We start from the raw sequence: 17,732 nt of genomic DNA, 5'->3' as shown, positions 1-17,732 counted from the left end.
TTAAAACAGCAATGACATACATGAATGATACTGGATTACATTAGCTATATATTCTTTTCTAGGTTTATGTATAATTGCATATAAAATCCTTCCATGGAATCCTTACTATCCATCTTACAAAACTGTTGTATTATCTCCATTTCATAGATGAGGAAATTGAGGCTGGCAGATTAAGCAATTTCTCCAAAAACCACACAAGTTACAAGTAGTGAAGCCAGATTTCAAGTCTAATTACAAAAGCCCATACTCTTATCATATATATACCAGGCTGCCTCAGCCAGGGACCTGGACCTTCCCCAATCATCACAAAAAACACACCCTCCTCAAGGTGAAATGAAGAAATATCCGTATGTAATGAAATGAAATCAGCTTTCTGCAGAGGTACTCACTCTAATCAATAATCAAGCATGATAAAGTATCAGGGAAACATGACAGAATTGATTATAAAAAGGAAGTTTTACACAGACGCACACATACACACTCTGAAGAAAAATTTAACTGAGTCAGTCAGTTTAGAACCTAGAACAAGGATAATCATGAAACAAGACTTTTGTATTTCTCCAGCAGTCTTGTAGCCTCATTCATGGATAGAAATAAGTCTAGCCCGTGTGTTAAATACACTGTTATAGTGGGCATGAATACATCAGACTGGATGTTATAACCTGGTGACACTAAATACTCAGATCATACAGTGACACTAAATACTTAGATCATACAGTTAACCCCCATCACTCAGAATTCGTGTGTAAAAAGCAACTAATGATTATAATTTGAAAAAATTTTCTTATAGAAAGAAATAGGAAGAAAATACTGTTTAACACTTCTATTTCATACTGTAAATGGATATTCTAGTTATAAATCAGCCTGTGAATCTGTTTCTGAAACAGAAATCAATGACAAGCTGGCATACTTAATTGACGTCTCGTATTGTGATTCTCAAGGTGCAATAACACAGACAGTGCGTGAAGTGTTCAAGGATCTAGTCCCTGCAGATATCTGGTCCAGTACCAAGCATCTGGTACAGGAGACAGAAATTTGGGAATTAGGAGTCAGGATTTAAGAAAACAGAACTTCAAAATCAAGAAAGAAGTAATATGAGAAAAAGATATAGAAAAGGTGGGTTATATAAACAATCATAACATATAGCTTCCATAAAGTGTCTTCTATATGCCAGGCATTTGTGATAAGTGCTCTAATTCCACTACCTTATTCTCTTTTCTTAACAAAAGCAGAGTGAGAATATTACACTATCTTATTTGATCTTTAAAAGTACCAGATGACAGTGCTACCTTTATATATGTAAATAAGAAAACCAAGCAGAGAGAAACATCATGCACTGACAGAGACTTTACTATAATACCTAGATCTCCTAAGCCCAGCTCATACTTTCCATAAACTTCTGCACCACGAATGAGAAGCAGGTTTAACAATGAAGTCACTTCTATGACCAACCCACTGAAGTCACTATTATGAATAAGGGCCAAACCAGGAAAAACACTTTAGTGTAGGTTTGCAACTAACATTTACATGGACCTTGAGAATTCATAAACAGCCTGTTTCATAATATTTATTTCATCTTTAAGACTACCTTAATATGCTACTACTACCTCTAATTTTTACAACTGAGTTAACTGATACTTTGAGAGATCACAAAAAAGAGGTATGATTACCAATCAAATAAATGTCTTCAAGTTCTCTACCTTTGGTCTGTCTTATTCAAGGGCAAGAGAATCACCTTGAGACCTTATTTAAACAGACTGCTGAACCCCACCCCAAAGTTTCTGATCTAGTAAGGCTGAAGTGGGGCCTGAGTATCTGCATTTTTTTAAAGTACCAGGTGATATTGATGCTGCTGGTATGAGACCACCTGGAGAACCACTTATCTCACAGTTCTAGGATAAGATAACTGCAAATCAGCCTTTCCAGTGGGAGGTAATAAAGTGCGATCATTATCTTTAATAAAGCTTATCACTAACAGCTGATAGCTAAGTTGCACGTCAAAAGGGTAAGTGATACACCAACTGCATGAAAAGATTTTTTTTTTTTTAACCATTTTCAGGTAAGTGGAATATCTGACTTCCATGGTGAGGTCAAGATTTTTCCCTCTTGGATACACATCTGAGAAGTGTGACTTGCTTTATAAAAATTCATTTCTCAAAGAAAAATTTAGCAACACCTCCAATATTGACTAAGCAGAGAACAGAGTAGAGTCAGAAGCGGCTGATCATAGTGCATTTGGAAGAGAAGTGCTTGAATCTGAAAAACAGTAACAGAACTGGAAGAGAGAAAAGTCAGAGGAAATGACAACTGTGCAAGCGTAGAAAACAAACAATGAATAAGCAGGTTATCCTGATTATAATAGAAGGTATCTGTAGTAACCAAAAAAAGTTAGGGCTGGTATTTTTACCTACTTTCTCTAGTTTTACTTAGTTTCTAAAGGGATCTGTTATACTCTACTTTTGATTCATTTGAGAGTAGCTGTTGAACAGTGATTGACCTTTTGATTCATTTGAGAGTAGCTGCTGAACAGTGACTGACCCTATGGAACATCTTAGGGAAAATTATGCACACAACAAAATATTCAAGATGGACTTAGGCAGGGAGAAATTTAGTTTGCTAAGTTGGAATCCACTGTTATTCATATGAGTATAATCAGAGCCTAAACCAAATTAGTGGTTGTGGTACTGAAAAAACTCAAGAGACCCTGCAGAAGGAATCAACAGATTTAACCATGGGTTAAGAGTGATCAAGAGGTTCTTGTGACACTGAATCTCTGGCTCCAGACATTCCTTGGACCCAGATACATATTCGTATGACACCGAAAAAATAATAAAAACAATAAAGTTCTAAAGAAGTTCTAACAAATTTCTAAAAAGTTTATTTTCAGTCAAAGTTGGTTTTAGGTGGGTTTTATCATGTGTAAACATGATATCCTTGCCTATTCCATCAAGAAAATTCTTAATATTGAAAACAAAGACTATATAGTGGTATTATGCTTTTCTTTGGAATTGACTTTTAATTTGTTACCCAATATCAAGTTAGTAAGCAACAAGTCAGTAAGCAACAATCATGACCCACACAGTATGAAAAATACCTTACTTGATCTAAGGTATAAAGTGATGCCCTTACAGAAAACACTGGGCTACAACTACAATAAAACCTCAAATTAACTTTGCTGAGGAATCCCCAGTTTTAAATTCAAGTATCGTATCTTGTCTGCTACCCAATCCTTTCTTTCTACTTCTACAAGCATCTTTTTCCAGAAGTGTTCTTTCCTCCATTCCAAGCATGTATTTTGATTGAAAGCTTACCTCATGGACCTCATAGTATCTAACCCAATTAGAATCACTGTACTCCCTGGCCATGCATTTGGAATGGGCACATGACCCAAGGTGGACCATAATTTGTTTCCAGAATTTTACCAATAGCAGCTAAAGAATATAGGCTATATCTCAAGCAATAAATCTAGGAGCCTGAAAACTGACAAGATGTGAAGAAAATTAGTCTGAAAAAGGACACCACCATGTAAAAAAGCAGAAACAGAAAATATGTTCTGGTGGCACTTGAGTCCGTGAGGTCTAGATATCCCCCTGCCCTTAATGAAATTAACACAAGCCTTACAACTAAATCTTCATTTTGCCTAAGCTAGTTCAAGATGGATTCCTATTATTTGTCCCCAAATATTTGATATAAAAAGTAATGCTGGGCTTCCCTGGCGGCGCAGTGGTTAAGAATCCGCCTGCCAATGCAGGCGACGTGGGTTCGAGCCCTGGTCCGGGAAGACCCCACATGCCGCAGAGCAACTAAGCCCGTACACCACAACTACTGAGCCTGCGCTCTAGAGCCCGCGCTGAGCCCGTGTGCTACAACTACTGAAGTCTGTGCGCCTAGAGCCTGTGCTCTACAACAAGAGAAGCCACCGTGATGAGAGGCCCGCACACCTCAACGAAGAGTAGCCCCCACTCGCTGCAACTAGAGAAAGCCTGTGCACAGCAGTGAAGACCCAATGCAGCCAAAAAAAAAAAAAAAAATCTCAAAAAAAAAAAAGTAATGCTATCCCGTAAAGCAAATGTTCTTTGCTATTTCCTTCTGAAAAAAGACTAAAAGATGAATAAGATGTCGCTGACAATACATTATACTAGGGCCCATCAGTCACCTGTTCCAGAGACTTTCTCATTAGCTTATATTGTCGAAGTGTATGTTCTACCAGGTACTAAGGGGCTTTCCCCAAATTGAAACATCACAATAAAGTGTCAAGAGTGTTTTGTTCCCATTCATACAAGAGTTGAGAAATGGAAGGAGCAGAGTGAAAGAAAATTATGAGTCAAGTACAGTGGTTCTCCACTGTTCGGGTGTTACAGGTTTCTTTGAGAATTTTATGAATAACTATTAAGATTTATTGAGTGATTATCATGTACCAGACACTGTGCTCAATGTTTTACATATATCATCCTTGTAATAACACTGAAGCTTAATAATGTTAAGTAACTAGCCCAAAGTTACACACTGAGTAAGTAGTACAGTCTGACTCACTGCTTTACAGTGCCCTTACATACATATGCATATACACTCCCTTCCTCAAAACCTGATCCTAGGTTAAGTGTACATCATCCTGATGGAGAGTGAAATAAGATGTGCAGGGTTGATAGACTATAAGAAGTAAGGGAAAGTAAGGAAAGAAGTTGATAGACTATAAGAAGGAAAATGGACATAGTACAAGATGAATAAAAATCAGCCATGTGGACTATACCTACATATTGTGCTTTAAAATATAAGTTGTCTAAGCACTGTAACAAAAAGAGGGACAATCATGTCTATATAAGCTCACTGGAGACTAGGTGGAGGTGGAAAGAATATAGACTTTTTCAAAGACAAACATTATATCTGAAATTTAATCTGTCCTTAAACTTCACAACAATAGGGTAACATTACCAATCACCACCAGCAGCATGATAAGGTTGGAGCGGTATCTGTCTCCTAGCTGCACAGGAGGTGGCTCCCTCTCCCCCACACCAGGGGATTAGTCATTTAGCAATGACTGCACGTGGTACCAGGTGTTGGCCAATGAAGGGCCATTTGGTGGATGGACATAGTACTCTTTGTATACCTGTTGTGACTTACCAGTAAATACTTATTAAGTTGGGGGAAAGAAGGAAAGAGACTGATTTTCAGCCAGGAAGGCTTAAAAGACCACATCCAGATTGGACAAGAGTGCTGGTTCCTAAGGTAACCAACCTCTTGGGGCTGGGGCTTCACTACAGAATAAACCATGAAGAGATGAAGGCAGTGAACTCTTCTTTATAATCTCCATGCTGGAGTTTCTTTTTTTTATCTGTATAATTCATGTGGTGTGTACACTTAAAAAAAACCTCAATCTCTCACATTTTAATCTTTATTCTCTAGCTCTGGAGATCCACTTGGTGAAATGTGTCTAGCACTTTAAAGTGTTAATTATTAGCACTGTTATAATGTGATTTTCAAAACTATAAATACATAAAGATATAGCTGATCCTGATCCCTCTTCTCCCAAATAGACTGCTACTGTTAAGTGAGACCATGGGTTTTAAGAGTGCATTTGAAAAACAGAGTTAAACCTGCATATAGCCATTCCCAGCAAACCAAAGTTTACTATGGGAATGATTCTGACACTTCTAAGATCACTAATAAATTCTAACCTGTACATCTAATTCTCTTAAAACATTTAAATGCTGAACTTACCTAAAATACTTTATATTGATAAGATTCATGCATACAAACATAACAATACACATAAAAGCTAGTTTACACTGAAATTTTAGAATTCATATTGAATGAACTTAAAACTACAGGTTATTGCAGTTACTGATAACTCCTGAATGAATCAACTGTCAAAATTTTGCCCCAATTACATCAAAGGTCCATTTCATGCAACCAAAATGCCAGGCATAAACTACCTTACCAATTCCTGACACAACTATGATGTTTCACTTCTATACAAGCAAATTAGTAATCAATGATAAAATCATGCTCACCTTTTTAATAAAAACAAAAACCAGTTTGGTTTGGACCTAAAGAGTTTACAACTATAGGAAATCCAATACATTGGCCCTGTAGCTTAGCTCTAGGCTACAGATGAAAGCACTGGTGATTATGTGCTACTTACACCTAAGCCTTAATTACTTTGGGAAAAGTTATAAGTACTCTCTGAGAAGGTTTAAGAGTGTCTGGTTGAAAAGAATGATAAAAGATTGGTTCCCCTGTCTTTCTCTCCCTTTGTATATTTTAATTACTTTTTCCTAAAAAAGGGTCATTTGAAAGCAAATTCTGGGGGGTTGTAAGGGACTGGGGAAGGAGGTAGAATAAAGGAGAAAACAGGAAAAGACCATAACACAAGCAAAATTTTAGTGAAGCCCATCAGTAATTTTGTACTAATTATAGTAGCCCATTTTCTGAAATAAAATAATCATTCCACTTCATAACCTATTTTCACCTGTACTTGATTATCTCTTCTTGAGTAATTACTTACTCAATTACTTGACTAACACAGAATGTGAAAAAATGGAAAATATAAGATCTTCTTCCTTTACCCTTTATCCCATGGATGGGTTATTCAGAAAAAAGAAAATATATCTAAAGTGGTAAGTTTCTGTGAAATACAGGCAAATAACTAAAAATAACTGCATTTCCACTTCATGAATATATGAAGCCACTGTGACTGATTGTTAAATCAATCGTTTCCTCTGATGTTCACCTAGGTTCTGAATCATCCAAGCAAATTATCCCAGTTTTTGAATGGCTTTCCAGCCTCTTATAAAGAATAGTTCTGACTCCAGATTCCTCGTGTTCTTTTTAACTCATCCTTGAAAAGCTTTTATAACAGCTCTACACCATTACCACTAAGATCAATTCTGTTGTCTGGCTTAATAAAATATTGAATTGCTTAGGTATTATGGATTAAGCCAGTTTTAATCACTAAATGATTCAAAATGGGATCACCTGACAAGATTTGACTTAATACTACTACTTTTCCAGCTCTTTAACTGTACACTTTAAAAAGTTCTAGGGCTTCCCTGGTGGCGCAGTGGTTGGGAGTCCGCCTGCCGATGCAGGGGACACGGGTTCGTGCCCTGGTCTGGGAAGATTCCGCATGCCGCGGAGTGGCTGGGCCTGTGAGCCATGGCCGCTGAGCCTGCACGTCTGGAGCCTGTGCTCCGCAACGGGAGAGGCCACAACAGTGAGAGGCCCGCGTACCGCAAAAAAAAAAAAAAAAAAAGTTCTAAACTAAAATTCTGAAACATAGATTAATCTTTACTACTGTAAAAGTGGAAGAATTCATTTTTCGATGACATTATGTACTCCAAATGCTTAAAGGCTGGCATATGTCTTTTTTCGTACGTTCTTCTTGTCATGGAGTTCAGCAGATTGTATACATAATACCTTTCAATGATAGCATACCAAACTGATTTATTCATTCATTCAAAAACTCTGGGTGACCACTCTTGCTAGGTGCCATGAAATACATTGGTGAATAAAACAGACTATCCCTCCTCTCATGGAACTAAAGGATACAGACAAAAAAGTTAAACAAACATATAATTACAAATTGTGTTAGGTATAAAGAAAGCATTGAATGGGGTACAGTGGTTTATAAAAGCTGATTAGGGACCAGGAAAGGCCATTCTGAGGAGGGAATATTAAGCCCAGACTTGAGAGGATAAGGAGCCAGACGCAGAAAGCACATACCAGAGAGTGGGAATGAGCTGAAAAGCCTTGAAGTGTGAAAACAAACAGCACATCTAAGAACAAACGCAACTAGTGTAGCTATACAACTAGTGTAGTAAAGGGATAAAGGACCATATCATGTAGGTGGCCTTGCTGGCCAGGGAAAGGAGTCTGGATTTTCTTCTGGTGTAACAGGAAGCCACTGAAGAGCTTTTTAAATAGAAGGCTGATATAAATTGATTTATATTTTGAAAAGATCATCATAGTTGCTGTGGTAATATATTGGAGAGAAGAGTGGTAAAAGAGGACATGAAAAATCAGTTAGGAAGCTACTGTAATAGTCTAAGCTAAAAATGATGGTGACCTGGGCTTGAGGGTAGCAGCAGAGATGGAACAAGAGCCAGATAAGAGATATTTCTGGATAGATATGATAGGTTTATTTAGGAATGGATATTGAGAATGAAGAAAGATGACTCCCTGGTTTCTGACTCAGGCAACAAGGTAAACAGTAGTACCATTTTCTACTGAGATGGAGAATACAGGGAAGAAACAGGCAGAGGAAGGAGAACATCAATCAATAATTCTGTTTAGACATTTAAAATGTAAAGATGTCTACTGAGATATCCAAACAGAAATGTCAAGCAGGTGGTTAGATAAACAAAACTGGAGACAGGGAATAGGTTAATGCTAGAAAAATAAGAAATACTGAGCATACACAGACACCATGGGATTAAATGAGATCAACCACCTAGCTTAGCAGTGTCTAAACTTGGTGTGCACACTTGGTGAAGATGTAGATTTGAGCCCCCCCCCGCCCCGCATTCTGATTCAGTGTGCCTGGGAGAGAGGCATACAAATGCACATTTCTTAGTGAGTCCATGAGTGATTCTGATGCAGCTGACCCTCATACTGTATTCTGAGGAGCACTGATCTACAGACAGAAGAAGACACAACCCAGAACTGAGAACTGGGAAATTCCGAATCTAATCCTTGAGGAAAGCAAGACGAGTCTACAAAAGACACTGAAGAGGAACAAGGAGATCGGGAGAACGACAGTGGGTGCTCTAAAATTCAAAAAAAAGAAGGGAATAGTAAATTGTGTTAATACCTCTGAGAGTTAAGTAGAGAAAAAAGCGACCAAAGGATATAACAATAAAATCACTGGTTATCTTGATAGGAAAGGGGCAGAGACAATCTAGAGCACTTTATGGAGTAAGCAGGAAATGAGGAAGACGATGACAACTCATAAGAAGTTTTTGCTTCTGAAGGGGAGTAAATAAAAGGTGCAGTAATTGAGGGAAGGCAGAAGGTATGTAAGAGGAAATTTAGTACCCTTTTTTATATATTTTTGACCCAATATCTGTGATGTTTTACCAAAGTAACTACTGAATTCTAATTCACATAATAAAGTTCTTTTTAAAAAATTTCCAACTTTAAATTATCCCACCTATGACCACATAAAATTTTTCAGTATTGATTATATAATACCACTTTCCCCAAAATAAAGTAGAGAACTAAAATTTAGTGTTTCCTCTCTCCACAAAAAAGTTATAACCACTTCATTCTCTAGCTCTTATTGTTATTTACCCTTGCAAGATCCTCTATTTCAGAACTGAAGTTTGTTTCTCCTTCCATCATTTCTTCCTCTTCTAATGTGCGTTCATCATCAAAATCATGAACCAGCATGTCAGCTGATGGATCAAATTCATGGTCATCTGATGTTGCTGAACCTCCTGGTAAAGAATATTTTAAACAGTTTGGTAAACCAAATTATGTGTATCTTATTAATATTAATTTAATGTATATGTTATCTGAAGCTGGATATGTCAAGTAAAAGTACGAGGGAAAAGCTATGCACAAAAGGCTATGCACGGGAAGTATTATTTGTTGTTTTCTAAAATTCTTGCCCTTACTTATCACCCCCCACAAAATATCTTCTTTAAGGATTATTTTTTACCCTGTTTCACTTCTATATATTTACAGTGACAACCGCAAAACGGGGAGGAGGTGGGGGGAATGTTTGAAGAGTACTGTAATCTTCCAACAAAACGTGAGTTGTAAATAATAAATGGTCATATCAAATAAGAATGATCTTTTGTGTGAGAAAAGCCAATTCATAATCAATTGATTGATATTTAATAGAACCAATGAGTATGAATATACAGTCATGTGAAATACACAATCATCTGAATACACAGTCTAATGAAAATACAGCTGAACTCAAATATTATTTTATCACATATCCACGAAAATATATTCTAATATAAAGGTAGTTGTCCTTAACTTAGTTGAAATAACTCAAAGATAGAGTATAAAAAGCAAAGTTTATTAAAATTACATACAAAACTCTTACGAAAGGCATTAAAAATAATCCAGTAGGTAACTTGTATAAGCTAATCTATTTTTAGCCTTGTGGCTGGAGAATACTGCTGTACTCAATAGGGTCAAAACTTGTAATAGGCGATAGCAAATGCTGGGCATATATAGTCTATAAACTATCCCCACATTTGGCTATTGCCAAACCTGGACTTAAGTTTACAAAAGCATTGTTAACTAATAAACAAATGAGTTACTTAACACTAAAAAAACCAAAAACAATTAGCAATTTATTTTTATCAATTTAAAATGTTAAAGGTTATATTACCTTTATATATACCTACCCTTCTATTTCACTCCATTAAGAAAACCAATAAGTAAAACAGAGATATAGAGGCTGATTTCTTGAAAAATCAGACAATTAGGAATAAGGGGCACCAAAACTCCAGGGTTCTTGTTACCTCACAATATTTTCTTATGTGCCAAATACTATGCTTAAGCACTTCACATACATTATCTCATTTAATCTTCAAACAATCCTATGAACAAAAAACAAAAACTTGAGGCCCAGAGAGTTTAAATAGCATGTTTAAACTCACAGAGCCAGTAGGTGCCAAGAACGGAATTTTAATCCTGGTTCTGCCAATTCCAATGCCTTTGCTTTTACTGTGCTTCAAGGCTCCTGTAAGCCCGAGTTTCAGAAGCAGTAGATATTCTGCCTCAAAGAATACCTGAAAAGAGCCTATGTTCACAAAGATGAGTAAACTGCAAGCTAGGTCAGATGGCAAAGCACTGAGAAGTCAGTATGCTCTCTGAGGAACATAACAAAATATTGATATTAAAAATAAAATAACTAAATATATAATTGCTAAATCAAGTATTATCTTGTTATAATACAAATGAGTTATCAGAGTTTTAGAATGATTTATAAAATAAAAACACTTAAGAAATTATATTACTTTAATTTCTTCTGGAAATTAAGAAGAATGTGGCATAATTTTAGTAGGGGAATCTTAGTACTAGGTGAGGGACCTTAGTACTAGGTGAGGGACTAGACACAAGGGTTCTGTAAGAGCAGTTTGAGAATCACTAATTTAGTTGTTGCTTCTTTGTCCCAATCATTCTTCCTTCTTTCTGAGTTTTCAATGGAAATGTCCCAAAACTTTTCGGTTCACACAGCAATCTTCTAGGACACTTAGTCAATAATTATGTATTCCTACAGATGTTGCTATATTTTTCTTCACCCTTGTTTTAGTTGACTTCTTTTTACCTTGTTCTTTGAGACCAACTAACCATCTTATTCCTTTCTGTTAATCACTAAAGCCCAAGATTAGGCTATCTCCTAGGGAAAAGAATCCCAAAAGTAAATTATTAGGGTTAGGGAGTCTGGTGCTTTGTGTAAGTATTTTGCTTCAGAGTTAAGGCTAGTATCACTGTTTCGTCATAGAATTCCATCCTACTGCAAAATCACTAAAAAGTACCTTACATCTTTGCAAAGACTCAAAAGATAAATTCAGTTTATAATACATCACGTGCACTCATCATTTTATTACCTTCCCTCCCCTAAATCCTCACCTCTAATGGCTACTAGATGTAACTGGTTTACATTGGTGGAGTCTATAGACAAACCATTTAGCCTGGGTCACATGACTACTATTATTAGCATCAATTCCAAAGTATAGATGTTACAAAGGACACAGCCTTTCACCAGTGGACCAAAAATTTTTTTACATTAAGTTTTTATTCCTAATTTTTTCTTAATTGCCTACAATTATTATTACTTAAAACAATAAACATTTCCTTGGACAGAAGCCTGATACTACAAATAATAAAATCTAAAAATAACTTTCTTAATTTACAACAACACTCATTTGTTGAATCTTTTATTTTACCTTTCCCTCTCTCATATGCGCTAACAGTATTTTTCTCAAATACTGAGTTTCCTATACAATCAAATATCTCTAAGCAGTTAATGTTTCCTTTTTAAAAATACACTTCAAATATACTTCAAATCAAACAGCAAATAAAAACTACACAAAATACATGTGGCAATTCATTAAAAAAAAAGAGAGAGAGAAAGAGAGAGAGAGAAGAAACCCACAAATAGTCACGAGGTTGAACTCACAGCAGCCTCACCTGTACCTTCATGGGCAGTCAAATATTTCATCCATTTCTTTTTCCCCAGAGAAAAGAAGCATTCAGAAGAAAAGCAAGTCAGATGATAGTCTAACTCCTCTAACCTTTATGTAACTAATAGGCCAAATGTTAGTCGAACAGAGATTATAAAAAATACAGAAAATACTTACCTGGACTTGAAGACTCAACAGATGGCTGAGTGGGGGAGAAAAGAACAAAAATTAGCATCTTTGTGTAGTAAATCTTTATAAACATTACAGGAATTATTCAATGACTGATATAAACACCAAAAACTATAGTTACGTTTTAATGTCTGAATTGTCTAAGACAAACTAAAACTTCCCATATAATCCTTTCTCTGACATTATGTTAACTTAAACATAGAGAAAAATCTAAAACGTTCCTAAATCTAGAAACAAAGACAATAACGTGGAATTAGATTCAGATTTTAAAGGCAAACATGTATCTCATAATATATGTGGTTCAAGAGATATGATTCTAGATCCTGGAATTCTCTAAAATATTATTTCCTTATCAATACAGGGAAAACCCAAGGTTTGTTATCAAGCTGGTCTCTGGCTTAAAATGAGTGTGAGAAGGGAGGCAGAAACAATTTAAAACGTTGTTTAAAATAAAAATTTCGTTGTAAGAAAGCAGAAGGAAAAATTTAAGTGTTAACTTCAGCACCAGACAGTACATTAGGTTAACTTTATTAACACAAAACATACTTTTAAATTACCACAGAATTAACAACCTTTCAAGCTCAAATCTGGGAAGGTTATCTAATGGAAGATCACAAAGATTCCCAATTATAATGTTCCTTCTACTGTACCATTCTACCTCTCATAAATTTAACCACAAGCATCTGGAAAATTTAAAGATAAAATTGTTAGCAATTTATTTTAGTGTTATCACCACTTGACAGTCTGTGGCTGTGTTTTATCTTAATTCACAATTATAAACAAGTCATCTGCAAACATCAACTCCTACAAATTCAATAATAGAAATTCAAAAGATGCCTCAAATGACATAAACTTTATAACTGAAACCTTGCCTATTCATTTCAAGCTATCTATTTCATGCTCATTAGAAGTCAGAGATGCTGGAAGTCCAAAAGCACTAGCAAAAAGATAGAGATATTCTAGTGTTTTCCTTCTTTCTACTAAGAAATGGGGCAGAGAGGCAAGAACAAAATTGAAATGAGCAAAGTGCCCGATTTTTCAAAAGCTAGGCATCTAAGACAAATTCTTATAAGGTGTTAAAAGTCCATTTTGAAAACTGTCCACATTATGCTATTGCAGTAAGTATGCCATTCTAGAGTCCATGTGGTGACTTAGATTGTTTTGAGGCATACTTTTTCAAGGGTCCTATTTTTTCCTTTTAATTCTTACAAAAGAATGGTTCTTGCCTACAGCATTGTCTCATTCTAACAAAAGACCAACAGTATTCAGTATTATATATTTTCAAGTGTCACACCACCATCTTTACTTAAAAGTCACTCTGCCACAACAGAGTGAAAACAGTGCTACTGTTCAATTTGGTTCCTCCAATGGGAAGCTGTAGAGCAGGGTAACAAAGAATGCAACCATAAAAAGGGTTTTTAGCTTGCTTAACATCTTTTGAACAGTTATACACTTCTAGCTCAAAATAGATTTAACCACCACACAAATTATTACACAGCAAATCAGTATTTTAAAATATTAATCCACTTCTACTTCATACTTTATTTCCTAAGTTTAAGCACAACCTCTGTTCAAGGCTACAGCAAAGTTAATGACTATCTTCATCTGGTCCCAGGTTCACTATCCACAGAGTAGCCTTACAATGCTGTTTTTCCTTTTTCGTAAACTTCTGAAATTGGTTTGCATGGCATAAACAAAAAGAACCCAGGACTTCTTTCAAATTAGCTAAAAAGAAATAGCTCTTTGAGCATCTGGTTCTTTTTGAACACTTCAATAATTATTCCGCTTAACAATCTTCTGATTAAAAAGGCTGATTAAAAATAAGTTATTCTACTGAAGAATAAAAGGTACATTTTCACTGATGTTATTACATACTGGCAATAACAGATACTGAATTGCGACTGGCGTCTGTATTTGTATTTGTAAGACGCCTCAGACTGCGCTAAATGCCAATAGACACCACACTGATTGTTGTTTTACTGGTAAATAGTTACCACTTTAATGTTCTGAAAAAGGCCTGAAATATCTTCCATTTATTAAGATACCAAATGTTTAGAGGACTGATAGCATTTGTAAGTATAGCTGGCATAAGGTAGAACACTCAGTGCTCAAAGATAGCACTAATCATATTATGTAAGACATACTAGAATGTTTTAAAACCATGATTTGATGGATGGTATATCTAGATTAAAACTGGGGGAGGGGAAGTAGGAATGGTTTGCCTATAGATACATATTTTAGTATTCCATGTTCAAAATAAAATTCTACTGTATCAGTTTGATGAAGACGGGAGACCGGTTTCCTGAAAGTTAATTATATCCAATTAAATCAAAGATGAGCTTCTTGAAAACAGGCATTTGAAAATAGTGTATACTGTAAACATTACTTTTGTCCAACCAACAAACTAAATGATTATCTTTCAAATGAAATATGAGATTAGTATCATAATACAGAAAACTTTAGTATGAAATGAGGGCATTTTTTATTTAGGTATTTAAAAGAACAACAGAACCAGCTTATGTTCATAGAGCACTACATATTTTCAAATGCATAAGGTTACCTGATCATAAACCTGACAATAAAGCCTGCCCCACCTACCTCATTTTATAGATTAGCAAACCCAGGGAGATAAACTAACTTGATCAAGGTTCCCCGGTGGGTAGTGAAGGTAAAGCCTAGGATCTGATTCCTTCTATACTTCCCATGGAAACAACTATGTTAAAAAAAAAAAAATTATCTTTACCTCTCTCCTCCTTACTTTCTCTTTCTTTTTAAAATGGTTTTCATCTATCCAAAGCATGTTTAAAAATGTGACTGCAAGTTATCATCTGTCATGTCAGACTCTTATTTATGTCACATTAGGAACTGGTATCTCTAACAATACCCTCCAGAAAAACCTGCAACATCTACTGTTAATGACTACAGTAAATTAGAAAGGAAGAAGGAGGGGAAAAATAAAACTAAAGCTAAACAGGTAATCATTTGTAGCAATACCTATTTTTAGCAAAAGCTCAAATTATAAAATGTAAGCAGTAAAGAAAATTTTTACATTGGGGATTAAAATGCACTTAAAATGCACTCATACATTACTGGCAGAAGTATGAGTTAGTTTAAGCATTCTGGAGATCATCTTGCCAACATGAACTTACCCTACTGATATGCCTAAAACAGCACACCAAGATACATGTATATCATGTATCACCACAAAGTTGTCTATAGCAAAGAGTTGGGAAAAAATTTAAGTCCATCCTTTAACTAGTTAGAAATGAAATATAGTTTTTCCAAGCAATGGAACATTATTAATCCATTAAAAAGAATGAGACAGTTCTGTTTCTGTTGACTGAGAATAAAATGCTAAAAAGAAATATATATGTATATATAGGTACATGTATCTGGATAAACAGACAGCTATGTTAGGAGTAAAAAGCAAAGTATAGAGGAGAGAGTAAATTGGGCTGGAATATACATAAAAAGTTTTCCCCCAAAAGGATACACAAGAATCTGTTAACAACAGTTACCTCTAGAGTATGGGTTGCAGAAAGAAGGCTTTTTTCATTTTATACCTTTCTGTACTGTTGGAATTTTTTAACCACTTGCAAGCATTACTCTTTGTTTTTTAAAAAGGAAGTCAGTAAAGACTATCTCGTGGAATTATGAGCTATTTTCACTTTCTTCCTTTACTTTTAGATTTTCAAGAAAACCTAGTATTTGCCTTTTTTTTCTTTTTTAACAAGTCTGTATAATTTTGAAAAATAACCTAGTTTTCTTTTAGGTACATAATTGTTTTATCTGAGATGGAAAACACTAGAGAGACAGAATATGAATAGGCTAAATCAAATTAAAGAATGAACTCTGTTAACTTTTATAGCAACTTTTATACTGTCACCCATATATATGATTCAGTTGATCAAGCTGCTAATAATTGTAAAACATTCAATGCCTCAGATTTGTTCAAATGTTTTTCTTCTGTATTTTTCTAGACCATGGTAAGAAATATCCCATATACCAGAAAACTGCAAACTGAGAGATAAAAGATCAACTAACTAGAATATCACCATTACTAAAACATAAATAAATAAGGTAGTAAAAACATGAAGTAGTCATTAGACTCTTTTATCCCAGGCAATCAAGAGCGTATTTTTCAGTAAGTATAACTGTCCTAATTGTTCCCCTCAAACCAATTCCACCACCATTTAAGTATTATTACCACCTACTTAGTAATGCAGACACTGAATCACAGATTCTCACCGGGATGAAGACAGACAGGAGTTTAGGGCCTACTCTAGGGTGGAGAAGGCAGGGAGACTGTGCCAGGGCCCACCATCTCTCTTCCTCCATACACAATTAAATCACTTAACTTTGCTGTTGGTTAACAAAGCCTTGGAGTTAAAACTAGCAAGTTTACCACAGTAGTAGTAATTCAGAGGATGAACTGCTATTACTCAGCACTAGGAATTCAGAGGCCTACTAGGTTCCAGTCTTAATTGTGCCACAAACGGCACCGTCTAGGACAAATTGCGTAAGCTCTCTGCTCAGTTTCATCTTCCCTTAGATGAAAAGATTTAGATTTCTTCAAGTTTAGTTCAATTTCCTTTGAGATCTAAGTTCTTTACTTTTATTATGAATTGCTCAAAAGACATAAACACTACTGAGGAGTACTTAGCTCCATGGATGGGATATGTTTAAGATTATTCTAAATTTTTTTTTAAAATCTAGGGCTACTGGGAAAAAAGATCTCAATGTGCAAAAAGCTTTTGGGGGTTGCTACTTTATGAATTTCATATCTACATAAACCTAATTATACAAGTCATTCTAAGCCACGGCATAAGTCGAACAGAATGGGTCCCAGCAACAACTGGTATGTGAACTTAATCACTGCAATGAATTTGCAAATCTTTTGAAATATACAGGGACTCCATCTGAACTTTATGCAATAAATTTCTATATAGCTGATTACCTTTTACGAAGAAACACTGAAGTTTCACTGGCAGTGTTGTATTTCTGAATTATTTGGGAAAATGATTAGTCTCAAGAATTCTCTAAAAGAAATTCACTTCTATATTTCCCAACTAATCTTTCCTACCTTATCAAGCACTTTGACTATTACTCCTTCTGAATTAAGCTTTTTAAGACTTTCATGCATTGGTATTGAGCACTTTGGATAATTCCTTAATAGCTCTGTAAGTATAAACACCAAAAAAAGGTTTTTTTTTCATTAGCAGTTTTAAGGCCTAAATTCATTGCAGTAAAACAAGTTTTGTTTAGAGTAGAAATTAACACTATCAAGAACAGCAGTCAAGATGATCCCATTTCCTTAAGAAACAAAATTCAAATACCCTTGAAAAATGCTAAACAGGGAGTCTGTTTTTAAGAGAAATGGACAGATTGGATAGTGAA

The 17,732-nt window shown here is 35.3% G+C and overlaps 1 protein-coding gene across 19 annotated transcripts in view; it reads right to left on the bottom strand.

The window, feature by feature from the left end:
* MIER1 (MIER1 transcriptional regulator) overlaps positions 1-17,732 on the bottom strand; it is a 56,421-nt gene that overhangs the window by 29,500 nt on the left and 9,189 nt on the right. For 17 of the 19 annotated variants that reach the window (XR_010940885.1, XM_067726489.1, XM_067726490.1 and 14 more), the window contains 2 exons: positions 12,324-12,348; positions 9,289-9,434 (listed from right to left, as the gene is read on the bottom strand). Coding sequence is in view for 18 of the 19 variants with exons in the window: in XM_067726489.1 (XP_067582590.1) it covers positions 9,289-9,434; positions 12,324-12,348 (171 nt within the window). In the remaining variant the exon portion in view is untranslated. Of the gene's footprint in view, positions 1-9,288; positions 9,435-10,616; positions 10,760-12,153; positions 12,191-12,323; positions 12,349-17,732 lie in introns of those variants that run through there. The other 2 variants (XM_067726507.1, XM_067726506.1) reach the window with 2 other exon arrangements.

The sequence above is a fragment of the Pseudorca crassidens genome, chromosome 2 (genome assembly GCF_039906515.1).
Source record: "Pseudorca crassidens isolate mPseCra1 chromosome 2, mPseCra1.hap1, whole genome shotgun sequence".
NCBI lineage: Eukaryota > Metazoa > Chordata > Mammalia > Artiodactyla > Delphinidae > Pseudorca > Pseudorca crassidens.
Note: the sequence above shows the minus strand (reverse complement) of the source record. Positions and strands in the feature narration are given on the sequence as shown.